The sequence below is a fragment of the Moschus berezovskii genome, chromosome 6 (assembly GCF_049115385.1).
Source record: "Moschus berezovskii isolate FMDL1 chromosome 6, NW_MosBer_1.0, whole genome shotgun sequence".
Taxonomy (NCBI): Eukaryota; Metazoa; Chordata; class Mammalia; order Artiodactyla; family Moschidae; genus Moschus; species Moschus berezovskii.
The window spans coordinates 119687825-119705739 of NC_142465.1; the positions used below are offsets into that span (position 1 = coordinate 119687825).

General features: G+C 56.3%; 1 protein-coding gene across 1 annotated transcript in view; it reads left to right on the plus strand.

The window, feature by feature from the left end:
• FBLN1 (fibulin 1) overlaps positions 1 to 17915 on the plus strand; it is an 82288-nt gene that overhangs the window by 26664 nt on the left and 37709 nt on the right. The window contains exons 5-14 of the mRNA XM_055394480.2: positions 1288 to 1347; positions 2666 to 2767; positions 3370 to 3507; positions 4854 to 4991; positions 9106 to 9249; positions 10298 to 10426; positions 11143 to 11268; positions 13969 to 14088; positions 14919 to 15050; positions 17053 to 17176. Coding sequence (XP_055250455.1) covers positions 1288 to 1347; positions 2666 to 2767; positions 3370 to 3507; positions 4854 to 4991; positions 9106 to 9249; positions 10298 to 10426; positions 11143 to 11268; positions 13969 to 14088; positions 14919 to 15050; positions 17053 to 17176 — 1213 coding nt within the window. The remainder of the gene's footprint in view (positions 1 to 1287; positions 1348 to 2665; positions 2768 to 3369; positions 3508 to 4853; positions 4992 to 9105; positions 9250 to 10297; positions 10427 to 11142; positions 11269 to 13968; positions 14089 to 14918; positions 15051 to 17052; positions 17177 to 17915) is intronic.

The window sequence follows — 17915 nt, forward strand, 5'->3', positions numbered from 1 at the left end:
GTGGAGGCTTCCATCAGCAGGGGGCTTGGTTTTCAAGTTGTTTAGGGATTCCTGGGTGTATCCACCCGAGTCAAAAGGGCTAACGCATTTCCTTTATGTCAGAACTGCCAGTGCAATACCACCCTTTTAAATTAGGGCCCTGGTCCCCCACTGCATCCCTCTCTGTTCTATTGCCGTGTTGAATCTCTTTTAAAAACATTTTTATTTATTTATTTGACTTCATTGGGTCTTAGTTGCAGCATGCAGGATCTTTTAGTTCTGACATGTGAACTCTTCGTTGCATCTTGTGGGATCTAGTTCCCTGATCAGGGATCAAACTTGGGCCCCCTGCATTGGGAGGACAGAGTCTTAGCCCCTGGACCACCCCCTCTGTTGAATCTTTTTATTGGGGAGGTGCCTTTCTGTGCCAACTGCTTCACCCTCAGAGCAGGTGCTCAGACACCTTTGCTGGATGAGCCGAGTGGGTGACTGTGGATGACTGGCAGTCAGTTGAGCCTTGTAGGCCAAGTGGATGAAACCCGTGTGTGCACCTCCTGGGGCTGCCTTCATAAGGCGTCGCAGACTGGGGGGCTTAAGTAGCAGAGACATTGTCTCCTAGCCGAGCCCATGGCGTTGGCAGGGCTGGGCCTTCCGAGTGTCTCCCCCAGCACCCCTTGGCTTGGAGATGCCCTGTCGTCTCTCTGTTTCTTCCCCCTTTTCCTCTGCGTATCTGCTGCTGAGTCCAAGTGTCCCCTTTTTGTAAGGACACTCATCTTTGGATTAGGGCCCCCTCTCACGACCTCATCTTAACCTGATCATCTGCAGTGACCCTTCTCCAAAATAAGATCACTTTCCCAGGCACTGGGGGCTAGGACTTCACATCTTCTGTGGGGGGCTGGGGTTGGGGAGGTGGGACCCACAATTCGACCCGTAACAATAAGCTTTTACCAGGTGCATTGCTTTGTTTGGAGGGCGTGACTGAGTATATAGGGCTGTGGTTGCATTTGTGGAAATATTCAAGCAGTGCGGACAACATAACCACACTTGGCATTGGGTGGGTGACAGCGGCCCTCGTGCCAGTGCTGTTTCTGGTACAGTAGATCTCTTAGAGATGTAGCGACATTTTGTTTTGTAAGTGTGACTCTGTTTTTAAGGATAAAATGAATACTGAGCTGTTTATAAGAAGACGTGCGGACAGGCATTAACTGCCTGATATTTACAAGAAGAGGAAACATTGGGAGTTGCCTGTGTGCTCCTGTGGGTGTGGACAGCGTGTGGACAAACGTGTCTTTGCTTCTTTCCCCTTAGCTAAGGCTTCTGAGATCGAGGAGGAACAAGAGGACCCCTACCTGAATGACCGCTGCCGAGGTGAGCCCAGCTTCCCCCCCACTGGGGCCGTCTGGTGGATAACGAGGCCCAAGGGAGGGTCATGCTAGTCTCTCTGGGAGCTCACCGTGGGCTCTGCTCGGGTTTACTTGGATTCACCCGAGAAGTGCCCTTTGGCTGGGAGTCCGCTGCAAGTCCGGGTCACCTGCACTCCTGGGCTCCTTCCCTTCCTCTCCTCGCTGGGACCTGGTGGGCGAGTGAGGGAGAGGGTGGGCTTGTAGCGAAGAAGCTAGCATTCAAAGCCCTTCCGTCACAGCCCACAGACTCTGTGGGTGACTCTGCAAGGGGGGTCACTGAACAGGGACCGCCAAGGCTGGGGGCCCCCTTAAGGGATGGGGGTGAGTGTTACTTCATGGCCTGGCGCTCCAGCCGTACCATCTATAATATCCATTTGTCTCATAAGAGTGATGCTTTCAAATTTAGAGTCAGTGGGGCCTTACAGTGTTGCTTTCCATAAGATCAGACTTTATTTCTCATGATGGAACATTCCTACACGTCTCGACTGGCAGGTCTGCTCCCCGAGGACATTTAGTGACTTGCCTTATGGTTGGGCTTTAATTAGGGAGCCAGTTTAATCACAAAATAAGGTGGTCTGTTACAATGACACTTGGCTCCGAGGCCTCAGGTGGGGGAAGGGAGAGCAGAGTGCCCCAGAAAGACCCATAATCCTCCCTGGGGGATGTGGGGGGGTCTTCCTGGAGCGGGGGGGCCGATAGCTGGTTTGCAGTGGGCCAGGATGGACTAGCCAGGGAAGTGACGTGGGTGGAGGGGGTTGCGGCAACTGGAGCAGAGACTTGAAGACCCGCAGCAGTTGGGCCCTGGTGAGCGGTGGGATGGGGGGAGGGGCAGGAGACAGGGAGAGGGGAAGCGGCTGGACAAGTGGGCAGGCCATGCATCGAACTTCATTTCGTGGAATCTTTGTCTGGTGGAGGTTTGTCCCCATGAGATTAGCTCTTTGAGCATCTTGCTAGCTGCTCTGTGGGAAGTATGGTTGGAGGGTTGGGTACCAGGGATGCTCAGAGAACCAGGTGAGTGAGCGGCCGGAACTGAAGCAGTGGCAGTGAAAATGGGGTCTTGGGGCCCTGTACGCCCCTCCATCTGTCAGATCAGGGCTAGACCTTGGGGGTCTCCCATGGGAAGGGGGTGCTGTGAAGGCTGTGGTGGGCTCCAGCCTGGGGAGACTGCCTTTCTGCATCAGTCCACCTTGAGGGCATTTCCTCTGGCCACATCCAAACAAAGAGGAAACACCAGGAGGTCCCTGGGTACGCCGGGCCTCCTCTCACGTTTGCTCTGGTTCCAGGCGGCGGGCCCTGCAAGCAGCAGTGCCGGGACACGGGGGAGGAAGTTGTCTGCTCCTGCTTTGTGGGGTACCAGCTGCTCCCCGACGGCGTCTCCTGTGAAGGTAAATGTCGTCCTGCTCCGAGAGCCTCTGACTCTGCTTGACACCCAGGCAGGACCTGCTTTGCACAACTCGGGGCCCTGTTCATAGGTGGACTGTGGCCCAGGACCAGCTTTCCAGCATCCCGCAGCCAGGGCTCTCAGCCAGGAGAATATGAACACTGGGCTGGGAAAAGAGAGCGGGCTTGGGGTCTGACCGGGCTCTGAGTCCCGGATCTGCCGAGTGGCCCTGGGGACACCCCCAGCCTCTCTCGGCCCCTCATCTGTGAGATGGGGGAGATGGAGGGAAGGGACAGCCCTGAATAGGGGGGGGTCTGTAGGGTCACATGACTCCAGTTCAGGGTCTGGAGCTTGCTGAGCAGATGCTCAGAAGGAGCAATAGATCTGAAATAGATCAGCCGGGGAGAGAAACCATTGCTTTTGCTTTGCTCTGGTGGGGAGCGCCCAGGCCTCCACTCTGGTACAGAGCATGCCTGTCACGGGCCCGGGGGACTTGATGGATGCAGAGAGCTGACCCCACTCTGCTTCCTGGCCCGTCCCTTCTGATGAAGCGTCGGGATCGGTTGTGCTTGCCGGTCACCCCCGCGTTGCCTGTGTCTCTCCTAGATGTCAATGAGTGCATCACAGGCAACCAAAACTGCCGGCTCGGGGAAACCTGCGTCAACACGGTGGGCTCTTTCCGCTGCCAGCGCGACAGCAGCTGCGGCACTGGCTATGAGCTCACAGAGGACAATGACTGCAAAGGTACGTCAGGCTCCAGGTCGCAGAGCCTCACCCCGGGGGCAGACATGGTGTGACGAGAAAGCAGCGGGGGGCCCGGCTCCACGCGCTGGCGCCCCGGTGACTGCCTGGGGCCCCGGCCGACCCTGTCGCTAGCGCAGACTTAGCTTCTTTACCGTCATGCTGAGTTAAGATGGTGGAAAGTTTGGGTTTCTGGAAAGGCTCAAAGCGTGATCATTTAAAAGCAAGACCAGGGCCATCCCTGGCTGTCCAGCGGTTGGGGCTTTGCCTTCCAGTGCAAGAAGGTACGAGTTCCGAACCTGGTCAGAGAGCTCATATCTCACGTGCCTTGTGACCAAACTACCAGAACACATAAAAGGGAAGCAATATTGAAACAATTTAAGAATAAAGACTTAAAAATAGTTTAAAAACAACAAGGCCCGAGATGAATTTCAAGTGCTTGCATGTACTTTCTACTCCCATCCCCCCAATTTTTTTTTTCCTTTATGCACAACAGCTGCTGTCCATCTGATTCTAGGCTCCCTTGAAGTTCAAAGCATATTCCCTTCCGCTGCGTAAAAAGCATGACATTTTTGGCTGCTGGCTTTTCCCCGCCAAACCATAGATGTTATTTGGCAGATAAGCCTTTGATGAGGATCTGTTAGAACATAGTTTTCTGCTGAGGGTTTCCAACCCTTCGCAACGACAAAACCACTTGTGTAAAAACGTTGATTGAATTATGAGGGTAACTCAAAAGCAAGTCACACCCTCCTGACGTCTGAGGGCCTTTGGGCGAGCTCAATGCTCCCCACCCCTGCAGACTCACTGGGCGGTTTGGACCGCAAGAACCCAGGGTCCCCGCCAGCTGAGTATACACTTTTGAACATCTGACAGCCCATGAACTTCAAGGGAAGGGCAGCCAACACGTTCAGTCATGACAATCACAATTGTTAATATTTGGAATATTGCAAGGACTGGAGAATGAATAAGTTTATAGGGACTGTGTTTATTGCCACTAAGAGCATCATCGCTTTATAATCTAAAGCTAAACATGTGCTTAGCCTGAAATGAAAACCAAACCAAACCAAACCACCTATTGCCAGGAAAATGTCTGGGTTATTTATTATATAACAGAAAATTTGCATCATAAGAGCCTTGGGGGGATAGTCAGAGTTTTAAGTCTTTAGCAACATGAGCACTGTTTGGCTAAGGCTCTTGTTGTGTGTGACCTCTTTATTGGAATGTTTTGGGTTATAGTCTGAGTAATGAGCATTTAAAGAAAAAAAAAAGCTTTCTTGTGATTTTAAAGTGTTGTAAGATGCTTCTGGCAGGACTCTTGCTAACAATTTCCTTTTTTTATGATGTACCAGATATTGACGAGTGTGAGAGTGGTATTCATAACTGCCTCCCCGATTTTATCTGTCAGAATACTCTGGGATCCTTCCGCTGCAGACCCAAGCTACAGTGCAAGAGTGGCTTTATACAAGATGCTCTAGGCAACTGTATTGGTAAGACACTGCTGCCAGGGCTCATGGGGTCCGCCAGGCAGGGGACCCGTCCAGTCACGGACCCTTTCTCTAGAAGGCGGGTCACTGCACAGGGTAGACAGAACAGAGGTTGGCAAGCTTTTTCTATAAAAGGCTGGATAATAAATTGTGCGTTGAAGGCTGTGTGGTCTCTGTTGGCAACTCCTCTGCTCTGCAGGTTGTAGCTGGAAAGCAGCCACAGTTATGTAAACAAGTGGGCGGGGCTGTGTCCCAATAAAGCTTTATGTATAAACAGGCGACAGGCTGTGTTGGGCCGCAGGGCTCTAATTTAGCAATTTCCAATTCATTCAAGAGAACTTGAGTTTTGAAATCAGAGACACTTGGTGTTGAACTGAGTGAGTGTGTCTGTGCATGCGTGCTAAATCACTTCTGTCATATCTGACTCTTTGCAACCCCATGGACCCTGCCAGGCTCCTCTGTCCATGGAATTCTCCAGGCGAGAATACTGGAGTGGGTTGCCATTTCCTTCTCTAGGGGATCTTCCTGACTCAAGGATCGAACCTGTGTCTCTTATGTTACCTGGATTGGCAGACGGGTTCCTTACCACTAGCGCCACCTGGGAGCCCGAGGGAAGCCCTCAATTAGTTTTAAACACTACTGCCCTGGGGCCAGCCCAGGAGACAGGAGGCGGGCCTGCTTTCTCCTGCAGTCGCCACCTGGCCGGATCACTGTATGCTCTTGGCATTTGAGTCCAGGTCTGCCAACTTTCCTTGCCCTCTGCCCCAGCAGAAGATTCTGGGTCCTCCCTTGAGGTCAGACAGACATCCCCCTGGATGTGAGCTGCATGTGCCACCAGCCAGAACCCATGCTGCTGGGGCTGCCCCGTCACCCCCCTGGAAAGGCTGGCAGTGCCACGACAAGGGACCGGGACTTTCTATCCTGTGCCTGTCTCACGCCCTTGCAGATACATCTGTACCGATCTTTGAATTGGCGTGGTGGTTCGGACTGAAAGCCCTGCCCCTGTTTATTGCCACCCCGGGATATTTACAGACAGACAGCAGCGGCCCCTTAGGATGGGGTGATTTCATCTGCAGCCAACCCCAGTCTTTGTTCCTGAAATGCCCCCTTCTCACGGGGAGCGTCTGAGCGGGGGGGGCCTCAGCTTGGCTGCACTGGCTCCTCGCCAGCCCCCGGCCCACGGAGCTGTCGTCACTCAAAGAAGGGGGCAGGGGAGCAGGAGGCTGACCGCTGTCCCAGGGCCAGGAGGGGGAGGGGCCTGCCCAGACTTGTAGGGGTCTCGCAGGGGGCTCCATGGAGGAGGGCGTCCGTCGGGGCTGGAAACCCTGACTCATGGCAAAATCAGCCCGAGTTCCACATAGAAGGAGCATTTGCAAGTCTCAACTTAGCCCCGGTTTCCCACTCCCCACCCGCACCCTGGTTTGGGGGTGCAGCTCTGTGCAGGGGGAGGGGCCAGAGTGGGAGCCGGGGGCCCAGGACTGGCTGCAGCCCAGTCCCCCCCAGCCCCTGAACTTGGGACTTCGGAGGTCCTAGAGGGGTCTCTGTTTTTGTGTGCCCACAATCCTTGCACCCAAGTTCAGGAGCTTTTCTTTTTAAAAATTCCTATTTATTTCAAAAGCTTTGTCCCTCTTTATCTGTAAAAAAGCTAGCAAAACCCAAACGTAGAAAGGGACGGCTCCTCCCCTGCTCGGCAATGCCTGTGAGTCCTAGACTTTTGTTTTTATTCAAAGTGGGGCCAGACAGTTCTGTCACTTGCTTTTTTTTTTTGGCCTACTGATGTGTTTTGATATCATTTCACGTCAGTACCTTTATGTCATCTTTTTATCGTGCCAAACAAACCTTCACAAGGAGAAGATGAGTCAAGGAAAAAGGAGGGTGTCAGGATGATTCGGGGCCGGAGCAGTCCCCCTCTGCCACCCGTGCTCCTGGGTTCCTGCTCGCACGCTGCCAGGACGCCACCCTCCCTCCCGCAGGACACACTGACCTGTGGTGGGAAACTAACCTGGAGTGTGGCCAGAACCATCCTCCTGGGGCTTCTGGAGCCAGCCCTGGGCCCCGGGAGCCTGTCTGTTCCCCTCTGGCCACATGCCGGGCAGCCCCATAGCTGCAGGGCTCCACCCAGGGGACCAGTGCACGGGATGGGAGCGTGTCTTCACAGGTGGGGGCCTCTGTCCTGGTCACAAAGTGTAGAATGTTCTAGACCCTTGAGGTCTGGTCATCGCGGGCCTGGCCGCTATCACGTCTTCTCCTGGTTTTCTCCCTTCTCTGCTGGCCCACCTTCCTTTCTGTTTTGGTGAGGACGAGAGAAGAGGCCGGCACTGGGCTGCCCGCATGGCTGATCCACTCCAGGGGTGCTGGGTTCTGTGGTCATGGGGTTAAACGGTGCGAGCGGGGGCCCTTGTACAGCTGGGATCGTCTGGGCTTTTCCCACATAGGGCCCTAAGAGGCTTGTATGAGGCCTTCCCAGCCTCCTCAGACCTTGTGTGTTGTTTGCTCTGTTTGGTCCCTCTCCCAGCCACGCATTCATTGGCTGCCTCCCCGACGGCCTGGTCCCTACCTTGTGGTGCTCACAGACTGGAGGGCTCACCCCTCGGCAGAGCTCGTGTTTTCTCAAGGGTCACCGGTGTTCCGTGGCACGGGGTTTGGGAGCTGTAGACCTGATTGTGGGAAGGTAGAGGTGATGGTTCTGAGTGCTGCATTAGTTCTGGACACACGGCCGAGCTTTTTCTCTGAAGGCCTCGAACATAAATGCCAAGCTCACTGATTCAGGGTCTCTGTCGCAGACGCATGGAAGCGGCTGTAGACGAAGCGTAAAAGCACGGGCCTGGCTGTGCTCCAGGAGAACCGAATTTACAAAGACGGGAAGTGGGCTGGATGTGGCTGGCAGGCTGTGCCCACCCCAGATTTCAGGGCCCTTGTCCCGGCCGGGAAGCCGGAGATCCTGGTTCTACACTCAGTGGGCCCTGGCTCTGGCCTGAGTTCGGGGACTTTCCGGTTTATAAAATGCAGATTTTAATCCCTGCAAGCCTGTCTTGTGGGTTCGATGTGCGGGTCGAGGGCAGGACTGGAGATGAGAGCTTTTGTAAACTGTAAAGTGCTGCCCCGGTAAGACTATCCCGACAAAGGCTGATGTTGACAGGGCGAGGGGGAGTCGGGCTGGCTGTTGTCGGGATGGGGCTGGGCTGCAGGGGGGAAGCAAGCTGGTCCTCTACCATACCCCCTTCTCTCAGCCCCCTAGATGTTTATAGGTGATTTGGAAAACCTTCAGATCCCCTCAGAAGGCTACTTCTGGTAGGAATTTCACTCTGCAGTTTTGCACCAGGTCTGAGTGTGAGCAGTCATGTAAACCCAGTTCTGGTTGGGCATGCGTTTGTCAAAGGGGTCCCCTGCCAGAGGGGTGTGCAGTTGGGGAGGGAGCCCACTGGGCCATGAGCTCAGAGCTGCCCCTCCCTGGGGCCTGAGTTCACACAGGCCCCCCAGACCCCAGAGTAGGGATGGGGATGTCAGGGGAGCTGTGCCCCAGAGACTCTTCTCATATGAGAGGCGTGTCCACTGGGCAGGCTGGGGCTATGGCTCCCCAGGCAGGCCCAGAGTGGGGATCTGCGTGGCTGCTGGAGGCTGAGGCTGGAGGCTGGGCTGCAGGAGAGACCGGCCACGTAGCTGGGAGGCGGGCAGGGTCTGCCAGTCACTGGAGGCCCCCAGAGTGCTATTGGCGACACAGAGGGGGCAGGCACCTCTGTTCGTCACCCCTACTCAGCTCAGGGGAGACACTCATTGACTGTGTGGAGCGTGTGAACCCAGGACGGCACCTGAATAGCCAGGTTCCTGTGTGGGACTCCCAGGCAGGCGGCTTTGGCTTTGGTGCAGTGGGAGATGGAGGTGTTGAGGGTTTAGGGGCAGGGAGATGGGCCAGGAGGAGTTGCTTAAGGTAGGGTGTGCTACTGTAACCTGGGAGCCGTTGGGGAGGCTGCGGTGTGGTCCAGGCCGAGCGCATCATCTTAACTCCATCTGTGGTTTCATAAAGAGGAGGGAGATGGGACTTCTTTGGAGATCTGGATGTTGGGTTTGGGAAAGCCCTCCAGGATTAACCCTGCCGTCTCTGTCTTTCCTCCCATAGATATCAATGAGTGTTTGAGTATCAGTGCCCCATGCCCTGTTGGGCAGACATGCATCAACACGGAGGGCTCCTACACGTGCCAGAAGAACGTGCCCAACTGTGGCCGTGGCTACCATCTCAACGAAGAGGGAACCCGCTGCGTTGGTTGGTATTAAAAGAGAAAGCCTGTTTGAAATGGACTTTTCTGTCTGCTCCAGCACAACCCTCCCTTCTCTGGAAGGAGAGAGCAGATCCCCAAAGGAAGCGGTGTGCACCTGTCCATCTAGCCCCTGGCTGATCGCCAAGCCTAGATCTTTACTGGCTATTGCCTGGACCGTTGCAGTAGAATGCCAGCCCACCTACTGCCTCCAGCTTTGCCCCTTCAAGTCTGTCCCATTCATTCTGAGCTGAAAGCTCTCCTGCCCCTTCCTGCCCAGAGCTCCCTTTGGTGATGGCTCCTCACTGGGGCAGACAGAGGACTGATGCTCCTGCTTGCAGTTCGTGCGTGTGAGAGGGTACTCAGTTGCTTCAGTCGTGTCCGACTCTTTGCGGCCCTATGGACTGTAGCCCGCCAGGCTCCTCTGTCCATGGGATTCTCCAGGCAAGAATACTGGAGTGGGTTGCCATGCCCTCCTCCAGGGAGAGCACCCAGGGAGCGAACCCGCATCTCCTGCTTTGCAGGCGGATTCTTTACCATCTGAGCCACCAGGGAAGCCCCGCTTCCAATTCAGTCCTCCTGAATTGACCCTAACCTCACAAACTTTATAATCCAGATGAAATGGGTCTTACTGCTTCCCCAACAAGCCCTGCCCGCCTCTGTCTGTGTGACTTTTGATCTTCCATTGTTCCCTTTGCCACCTGCTCCTACCTTCCTTTGGGTTCAGGCAAAGGCATCTTGCGCCCATCCTGCCCAGATCCCTGCCATGCAGAGGAGTCTCCTCCTTCCTCAGCCTCTCCGCAGTCCCTGGGCACTTCCTGACTTACTTAGCTGGGGCCACTGCTGGCTTACAGTAGCAGGAATCCCCTGAGGGTAGAGGCTACGTCGGGTCAGCTGTCTCCCCAGTGCATAGGACGTAATCTGGGAAATCACGTTGAAGAATTAGACGGTGCCACTTTGTCAGTAACGTTTTTATGGGCTCCTTCCTTGCCTTCCGTTCTGATCACGCCCCCTCCCACACTAAAGGGTTTTCAATGTGCCTTTCTTTTCTGCAAGATGTGGACGAGTGCTCTCCCCCCTCTGAGCCCTGTGGGCCGGGGCACCTGTGCGTGAACTCCCCTGGAAGTTTCCGCTGTGAGTGCAAGGCCGGGTACTACTTCGATGGCGTCAGCAGGACATGTGTGGGTATGTGTGGGTGTCTCTGCGGTGGGAGGGGGGCTGGCCAGGGGACACCAAGGAGAACCAGCCCGGGGTGCACCTGGAGTGACCTCTGACCATCCTGAGTTCAGACGGTGCTGGAGAAGAGACCCGAATCGGGAGACCCCCATTCTAGTTCCAGTCATGCGGCTCCTGGGGGGTGTTCCCACCTGCAGAGCAAGTGCTCTGCTAGCCCCGAGACTCCAGCCCCCTGGACAAATCACAGAGTCTTGTGATTTCCCAGAGAATCACCGCTGACCTGCAGGGTACAGGGCCCAGAGCTGTGTGCTCCCTCTGGGTGGTGAGAACCCAGGACGGCATGGTGACCTGAGCTTGGGGAACCAGGACGGATCCTGCTGGTGGACGTCTGTCGCCCCCAAGCCAGGGTGCTCAGGAGAGGCTGGTCCCTGCCCTGCCCTGCCCCATGACACCTCAGTCGGGTCCCAGAGGACCCGCCCTCGGGCTCCAGGATGGAGGGCTGGTGGGGGGAGGGGAACATGCCCAGGCATACTGTCCTGGAAGGAGCACGCCGCTGCCCCAGTGGGCAGAGAGGCAGGGTGGTCCCGGCACCCCCATGACGTGCCGTGCGTTTGGAACGGGTCACTGTGCCCTTCCCCGGGGGAGGAGGGCGGTGGAGGTGGGGGGCAGAGGTCGCGAGCTGCCAGGGAGGACACTGCCTGAGCCGCCCGCCTGCTCCGTTTCAGACATCAACGAGTGCCGGCGGTACCCAGGCCGCCTGTGCGGCCACAAGTGTGAGAACACGCCCGGCTCGTACTACTGCAGCTGCACCATCGGCTTCCGGCTCTCCTCCGACGGCCGCTCCTGCGAAGGTGAGGCCCGGCCTTGGGCAGGGGTCGGGGCCCCCGGGCCTACATCGCTCCCTTCCCCGAGCTGCCCGCTTCCCCTCCGCTCCCCCGGCAGGCCCGCTTGGGAATGACTCACTCGTGCCCCAACGTGTATCAGATGATGTGTTAGCGGGGCGACGCCTCTAAAAACTTGCCTGTCAGAGATGACGGCCCGCCCCGTTTCCCCTGGGTCCAGGGGTGCAGATAACGCCTGTGCGCACGTGAGGCTGGACGAGTGAGCTGCAGAAGCCGTGTGGGATGTGGCGGAGAGCGCGGAAATCTGAGGGCGTCTGACCCACCGCGGTCCTCACGTGACCCTGGGGGGTGGCTGACCTCATCAGCCTCAGTGTCCTCACGGGGGAGATGAGGTTGTTTATGCCAAAGAGGGGGGCTTCCCTGGTGGTTTGGTGGTAAAGAATCTGCCTGCCAACTCAGGAGATGTGGGTTCAATCCCTGGGTCAGGAAGATCCCCTGGAGAAGGGAATGGCTACCCACTCCAGTATTCTTGCCTGGAGAATCCCGTGGACAGAGGAGCCTGGCAGGCTACAGTCCATGGGGACGCAAGAGTCACACATGTCTTAGCCACTAAACAACAGTGCCAGAGGGAAGCAGAAGCTGGATACTTGTTTAAAGTGGTAAGACAGATTTTATTTACACTCCTGCGATAGAGGAGAGAGAGTTTGGCATAAACTGGTCTCAACTCCACCAGGACAAAAGGTGCAGGCTTTCTAGATGCTGGGGCCTGCTAAGGAGTAGCACTGAAGGATGTTAAGGTCAGTGGACAGCGCAGTTAGGCCAGCTGTGTCTGCTCACTGGCTCTGACCCTCCTGCAGAGTGAGAGTTGGGGGAGGGGGACTCCCTCCTCTTGACTGCATTTCAAAGGCTTGGTTCCCATGTTCTCAGAAGGACACTCCTGGGTTGCAGAAGATACATCTCAAAGGGACAGAGGAAGGATTTACATCTGCAGGTTTTCTGAAGTAAACGCTTCTAAGGAAAAGGGAGGTCAGGGCCTGCTGTCCGGTGTTGGCTGGAACACACAGGAAATTCTTTGGCAGTGTAGAGCTTTCCCAGGCAGGCATTTCAAGGGTCATGGTCTTGAGCTGATGCTATTTGGTCAGGTCTCTGGTGGGTGGCTTCGACCAGGTTGAATTGGTGCCCAGAACAACACTGCCTCCCTCTGGTGGGAAGGACTGAGATGAGCTGAGAAGCCCGGGACCTGGCACACAGTAGGTGCTCAGCGGCGTCACCCCTTCTATGGGAGTTAGGTGAGGGGGCCAGCAGAAACTGAGAGCCTCTGACGACCCTCGGCAGTCCCTCTCAAGCTCCCTTTAAGCAGCGCAGTTCCCAGGTGTGACCTGTAGAGCCAGCCTCCAGACACGGCAGGTCTTATAATTCTGGATTGAGAAGGATGATCACAGATATGCCAGGATGCACCCCAGCGTGTAATTCTCACCCCGAAGGATGGACAGTGTGAGGGGCTCCTGGGTCCTAGGCTTCCCCTGAAGTTCTGGGATTCGTCCCCAGGAACCAGACCCAACACACACACACGTAATGGCAAGGAACCAGATTCATGCATGGGGCGGGGCGGGGTAGAGGGCATCCCTCGGGCCTGGGTTCAAATCCCAGCTCTGTCACGTTTATGGTTTTGAGAGTAACTTGGCATTTCTGGGCCTCAGGGTCCTCATCTGCAAAATGGGGCTAATGAGACCGACCTAATGCCACTAGTAGGGGTCCTAAATGAAACACAGTGGAGCCTGTCCAGTGTCTCACAGTGCCCTGCGTGAGATGGCGTGCTCATGACATGGAGACTGCTGGCATCTTTGTTATTATCATTTGTGGCTTGTGCTGTCCGTGATGACTCCTTAATGACTGAATAGTAGATACTCATACCCGTTAGTGGACGATTTTGCCCGAAACCAGGGCCCGGCCAGGTTGCTGCGTTATTCCGCCGAGCGGTTACAAACCACCCCCTGCTCCAGGGGTGTAGCAAGAACATGGTTCCTGCCTTCAGGGAGTGTCTCTGGGATGTAACGAGACACCACACTGGGCAGAGGTGACCAAGTGCACAGGGGGTCCTGTGACAGCCAGGCCAGGCGTGGGGGGCTGCAGGGGTGAGGGGGGTGAGACACTAAAGGACATCCCCCCTGCTCACCCCTCCTGCCCTGCTAAGAATTAGCAGTAAACAAAAATGAGAAGGGACTTCTGGGCCAGAGGTTGGCAAACTTTTTTTTTTTACTAAAAGCCACACAGTAAATATTTTAGGCTTTGCCAGCCGCATCTCGATTGTGCCTCCTTAACTCTGCCATTATAGTGCACAGGCAGCCGTGGACTATGGTAAAGGATTGAGTGTGGCTGTGTGCCAATAAAACTTTATTTGCAAACACAAGTGGTGGGCCGGAAGTTTGCTGATCCCTGTTCTAGGCAAAGAGAACAGAAGAGCAATAGCCCCAGGGTCGGTGTGGCTTGAAGCAGGCAGTGGCAGGGGTGGGAAGATGCCAGAGCCCCAGCCTTGAGGGGCTGGAGTTGGAAACCTCAAGCAGGTCCCTGGCCCTACATGTGGTAGCCTCTGCCTCTGTGTGTGTGTTAACTCAAGGGAGGTCATGGCCCACGGACATGGGAGGGAGGTCATGACCTGCTCGACCAGGGACCAGGGACTCAGTAGCCTCGGGACCCTGTCTCTTTCAGACGTGAACGAGTGTAACAGCAGCCCCTGCAGCCAGGAGTGTGCCAACGTCTACGGCTCCTACCAGTGTTATTGCCGGCGAGGCTACCAGCTCAGTGACGTGGACGGGGTCACCTGTGAAGGTGAGCGGGAGAGGCCGCCTCTCTCCAGTCCCCCACTCCCTGCTCCTCCTGGCTGGCGAGTGGCCTGGGTTTCTTCCCTCTGAGATGTGTTTGGATGGACTTTACACATTGTTGAGAATGAGGTTTGTAAAGGAGGAAACCCACTCCCAGATTTCTTTAGTGACATAAAACGGAACGGTGGTTATGGCCGTGGGTGCCGCCCAGACCTTGAGCAGGGCAGGGGTGGGGGGCGTGGGGGCGAGGAGTCACACCCCTCGCTCGACCCTCTGCCTCTGACCTTTCAGAAGCCCCTCAGGGGGCCTGGGCTACCCTCCTCTGTAACATCCGGGTTCACCCCACACTTACCTAGTGGTCGGAGGATGAAAGCAAATGATGATTCAAGAGCACTTCGTACATGCCTGGCACAATGTCGGTGCTCAGAAGGCAACTGTTTGTAAGGTTATTCCTATTTTTATTATGTGAAGTGTGTCTGTCGTTTGGACATTTATAATCATCGGCGTCAGGATGGAGCCGGCAGGGTGCCTCTGTGTGCGTCATTCCAAAGCCCTTGGCTCCCCTTTGTTCCCCAGTCTCCCTCTCCCTGCCCTGCAGACTTCACACCAAGAGCTTGCTGTGTGGCCCTAGGCTAGGCCTTTTCCCTCTCTGGGACTCAGCGTGCCCTTCTGGTGTGATGACCTCGGAGGCTGCCCCAGCCCTGGCACTTTGAGACTCCCCTGTGTCCAGCTCACCCTTGGGGCTGACTTCCAGGTCACAGCTCAGCCCACTGGGGGATTAGCCCAGCCTGGGGCGGGGGTCCACACAGATGCTGAGGGTAGGCTTTGCTGTCACAGACATTGATGAGTGCGCCCTGCCCACGGGGGGCCACATCTGCTCCTACCGCTGCATCAATGTCCCCGGGAGCTTCCAGTGCAGCTGCCCCTCGACCGGTTACCGGCTGGCCCCGAACGGCCGCAACTGCCAAGGTGAGTAGGGCAGGGTCCCCCGGGGTCTCCCAGGCCCTCTTGGGGCTCTGTGGGGTGGGGGGGACTGAGGCCCAGCAGCCACAGCACAGGCGGGGTGCGTTTGGGGGGGACGACTCTGTATCCTGGGTGTGTCCTCACCCCACGGGCACCCTGTTCCCACACTCGGGCACGCTTATCCACCAGGGGTTCACAGTTCTTCTGTTCTGCCCCGGGCAGCCCCCAGGGGGCGGAAGTGGGGCTGACAGCCTTTGAAAGGAAGACGCCCAGCATCAAGGAAGCAGGCCGTCAGTACCCAGAAGGGCCCACAGCGTGGCACTGCTGTTTAGTCTCTCGTTCAGTCACGCGACACACCCAGGCCCTGCCGGGTGCTCAGGGCACAGCGGTGAGCCGGTGGAGCCGGCCTCTGTCCCAGGGCGCTGGTCCCCACTTGGCAGGGGGTGGACCTGCTCAGGGTGTGTCCCCACCCTGAGGTCTCTGTGTCGAAGGCCTTTATGGCCGGGGTTCCCGCGGAGCCCCGGGATCGGCTAAATGAAGGGTGAGTGGCCTGCATGCTATCCTTAGCTCCCAGTTCCTGGAGTGGATGACCACTCCAGGGGTCATCGAATCACTGTCTCTTGGGTTACTGAGAGGGCAGCTAAGGAGATATTTGTGAATGAGCAACCCCGGAATGGGCATGCTGGCCTTACCCTCGGCAATGGCCACAGCAGCTGAATCAGAGGCTGGGACTGTCCAGCCCCTGCAGCGAGCCTCCTACGGGGCTGGCGGTCCGGAGGCTCTGGGGGCCAGGGTTCTGCAGATGTCCTTTCTGGTCATGAAGGGGGTTTTCAGACTGTGATCAAAGGCGGCAGGAGCTGCGGTGTTTCCTGGGAGGGACTGCTCGGCTGTCCAGAGCTCCGGATGGAAGTCGCTCTGTTTTCACATTTCTGAAGGAGCAGATGACCTGGCCAGGCGCCCTCACCGCAGCCTGGGGTTCTGCCAGACACAGCGAAAACACATTCCTGAGCCTCTCTCGGGCTTTGAGACTGGGGACTGCTGTTTTTGCTACCAATGGTCAGGATTTGGCACCTCTTCACAGATGCCTTAGGACTTCCCAGGTGGCGCTAGTGGTAAAGAACCTGTCTGCCAATGCAAGAAACAAAAGAGACCTGGGTTTGATCCCTGGGGTGGGAAGATCCCCTGGAGGAGGGCGTGGCAACCCACTCCAGTATTCTTGCCTGGACAATCCCCATGGACAAAGGAGCTTGGTGGGCTACAGTCCACGGGGTCACAGAGAGTCAGACCCAACTGAAACGACAGCGTGCACACTTGCAACTGATGCCTCTGGCACGGTGATGTCCCCTGAACCCATCATTTGACTGCTCCGGACAGTTGTGGGGTAGGGGACGACTCCCCATGTCCAAGTGACCTCCTGATGTGCCCCAGGCCTGGTTCTGGTCCAACCCAGACAGTCAGTGACTTTGGAAGCTGGGCACAACATAGACTCCCTTTCCGCCTCAGTTTCCTCATCTGTAACGTGGGGCTAGTGGCTTCTGCCCGTTCCCTCCTCAGATGTTAGAAGCGGCACGCGAGGTAAGACTGATGCACCTTGAGAGCCTTGGAGAGGCGCTGGCTACCTGGGTTCAAAGCTCAGCTCCCCCACTTATAAAATGTGTGGCCTTAAACCAGTCACTTTAAGCCCATGACCTCTTCCTAAAATGAGGATAATAACCAGTACTTGCCTCATTTAATGATAATGAAAATCAAGTATTTCCTGCAAAACACTTCAAGGGCCATCATTTAGAGGACTCTGTTGTTATTATGCTCACTCCAGGGATCATGAATAGTAGGTAAATTAAATACAGATCTCCTATAAACAAAAGAGCTGGCACACGGCTGTGCTCCGGATAGCAGTCAACGGAGGGCAAGGATGGCCCGATCCCCCAAACTCTGGGCACCCCCATCTGGGCCGGGGATGGCTTGGGGGGCCTCAGGCTTCACCGTGCTGCCTTGGGGTCTCCTGCAGACATTGATGAGTGTGTGACTGGCATCCACAACTGCTCCATCAATGAGACCTGCTTCAACATCCAGGGCGGCTTCCGCTGCCTGGCCTTCGAGTGTCCCGAGAACTACCGCCGCTCCACAGACACGTAAGTCCCTTGGGCCCTGCGGTCATCTGTGTCGGACTTCCTAGGGGCCGGGCTCCCGGCCTGCACGAGGCGGAAGGGGGTGTTCATGAGCTGTGTCCTCCCACATGGGTCTTGGGAAACTCAAGGATCTCTGGTTCTCAGGCGCCTAAATGCCAGTGTGACTGGTCTCAGAAAGTGAAGGAAATGGCCTCAAACGGGCTGACGGTTGCTGACCTGCCTGTGCGTGGAGCCAGGCAGAAACCTGGCCTCTGTTCCCTGGGGTGGAGCCTTGGGCAAGGGACAGCTCTGTGTCCACCTCTGTGGGATGCAGGAGACAGAGCGTGCTGACTCAGGTGGAGGTAGTGATGACTCCCGGTGGGCCAACGGGACTTGTTGGGGCATCGTTAGATGAACCCACCTGAAAACCAGATTCTATCCGGCCCAGTGATGGTGTGGGGACAGCACGGAAGGGTGTGAGTTCTCAGCTTGAAGCTGTGTGTCCATGTGTCACTGCAAGCTCACTGACTCTCAGGCCACCAGATGTCTGCTGGAGTGTCTATAGAGACCCTGTTCATCAGGGAGCAGTGAGGACCCTTTGGTCTCGCCACACACAACCCCAACCCTTGTTTTGTTGGGTGGATCTCCTTTCCTGCCCCCAGAGATCGTTTCAGGGAAAGCTCCTCGGTGGGAGCCAATCTCAGAAGTGTGGACACAGGATCCCTTCCCTCCTGCCCTGGGCAGTGCCAGCACCCAGCCAGGC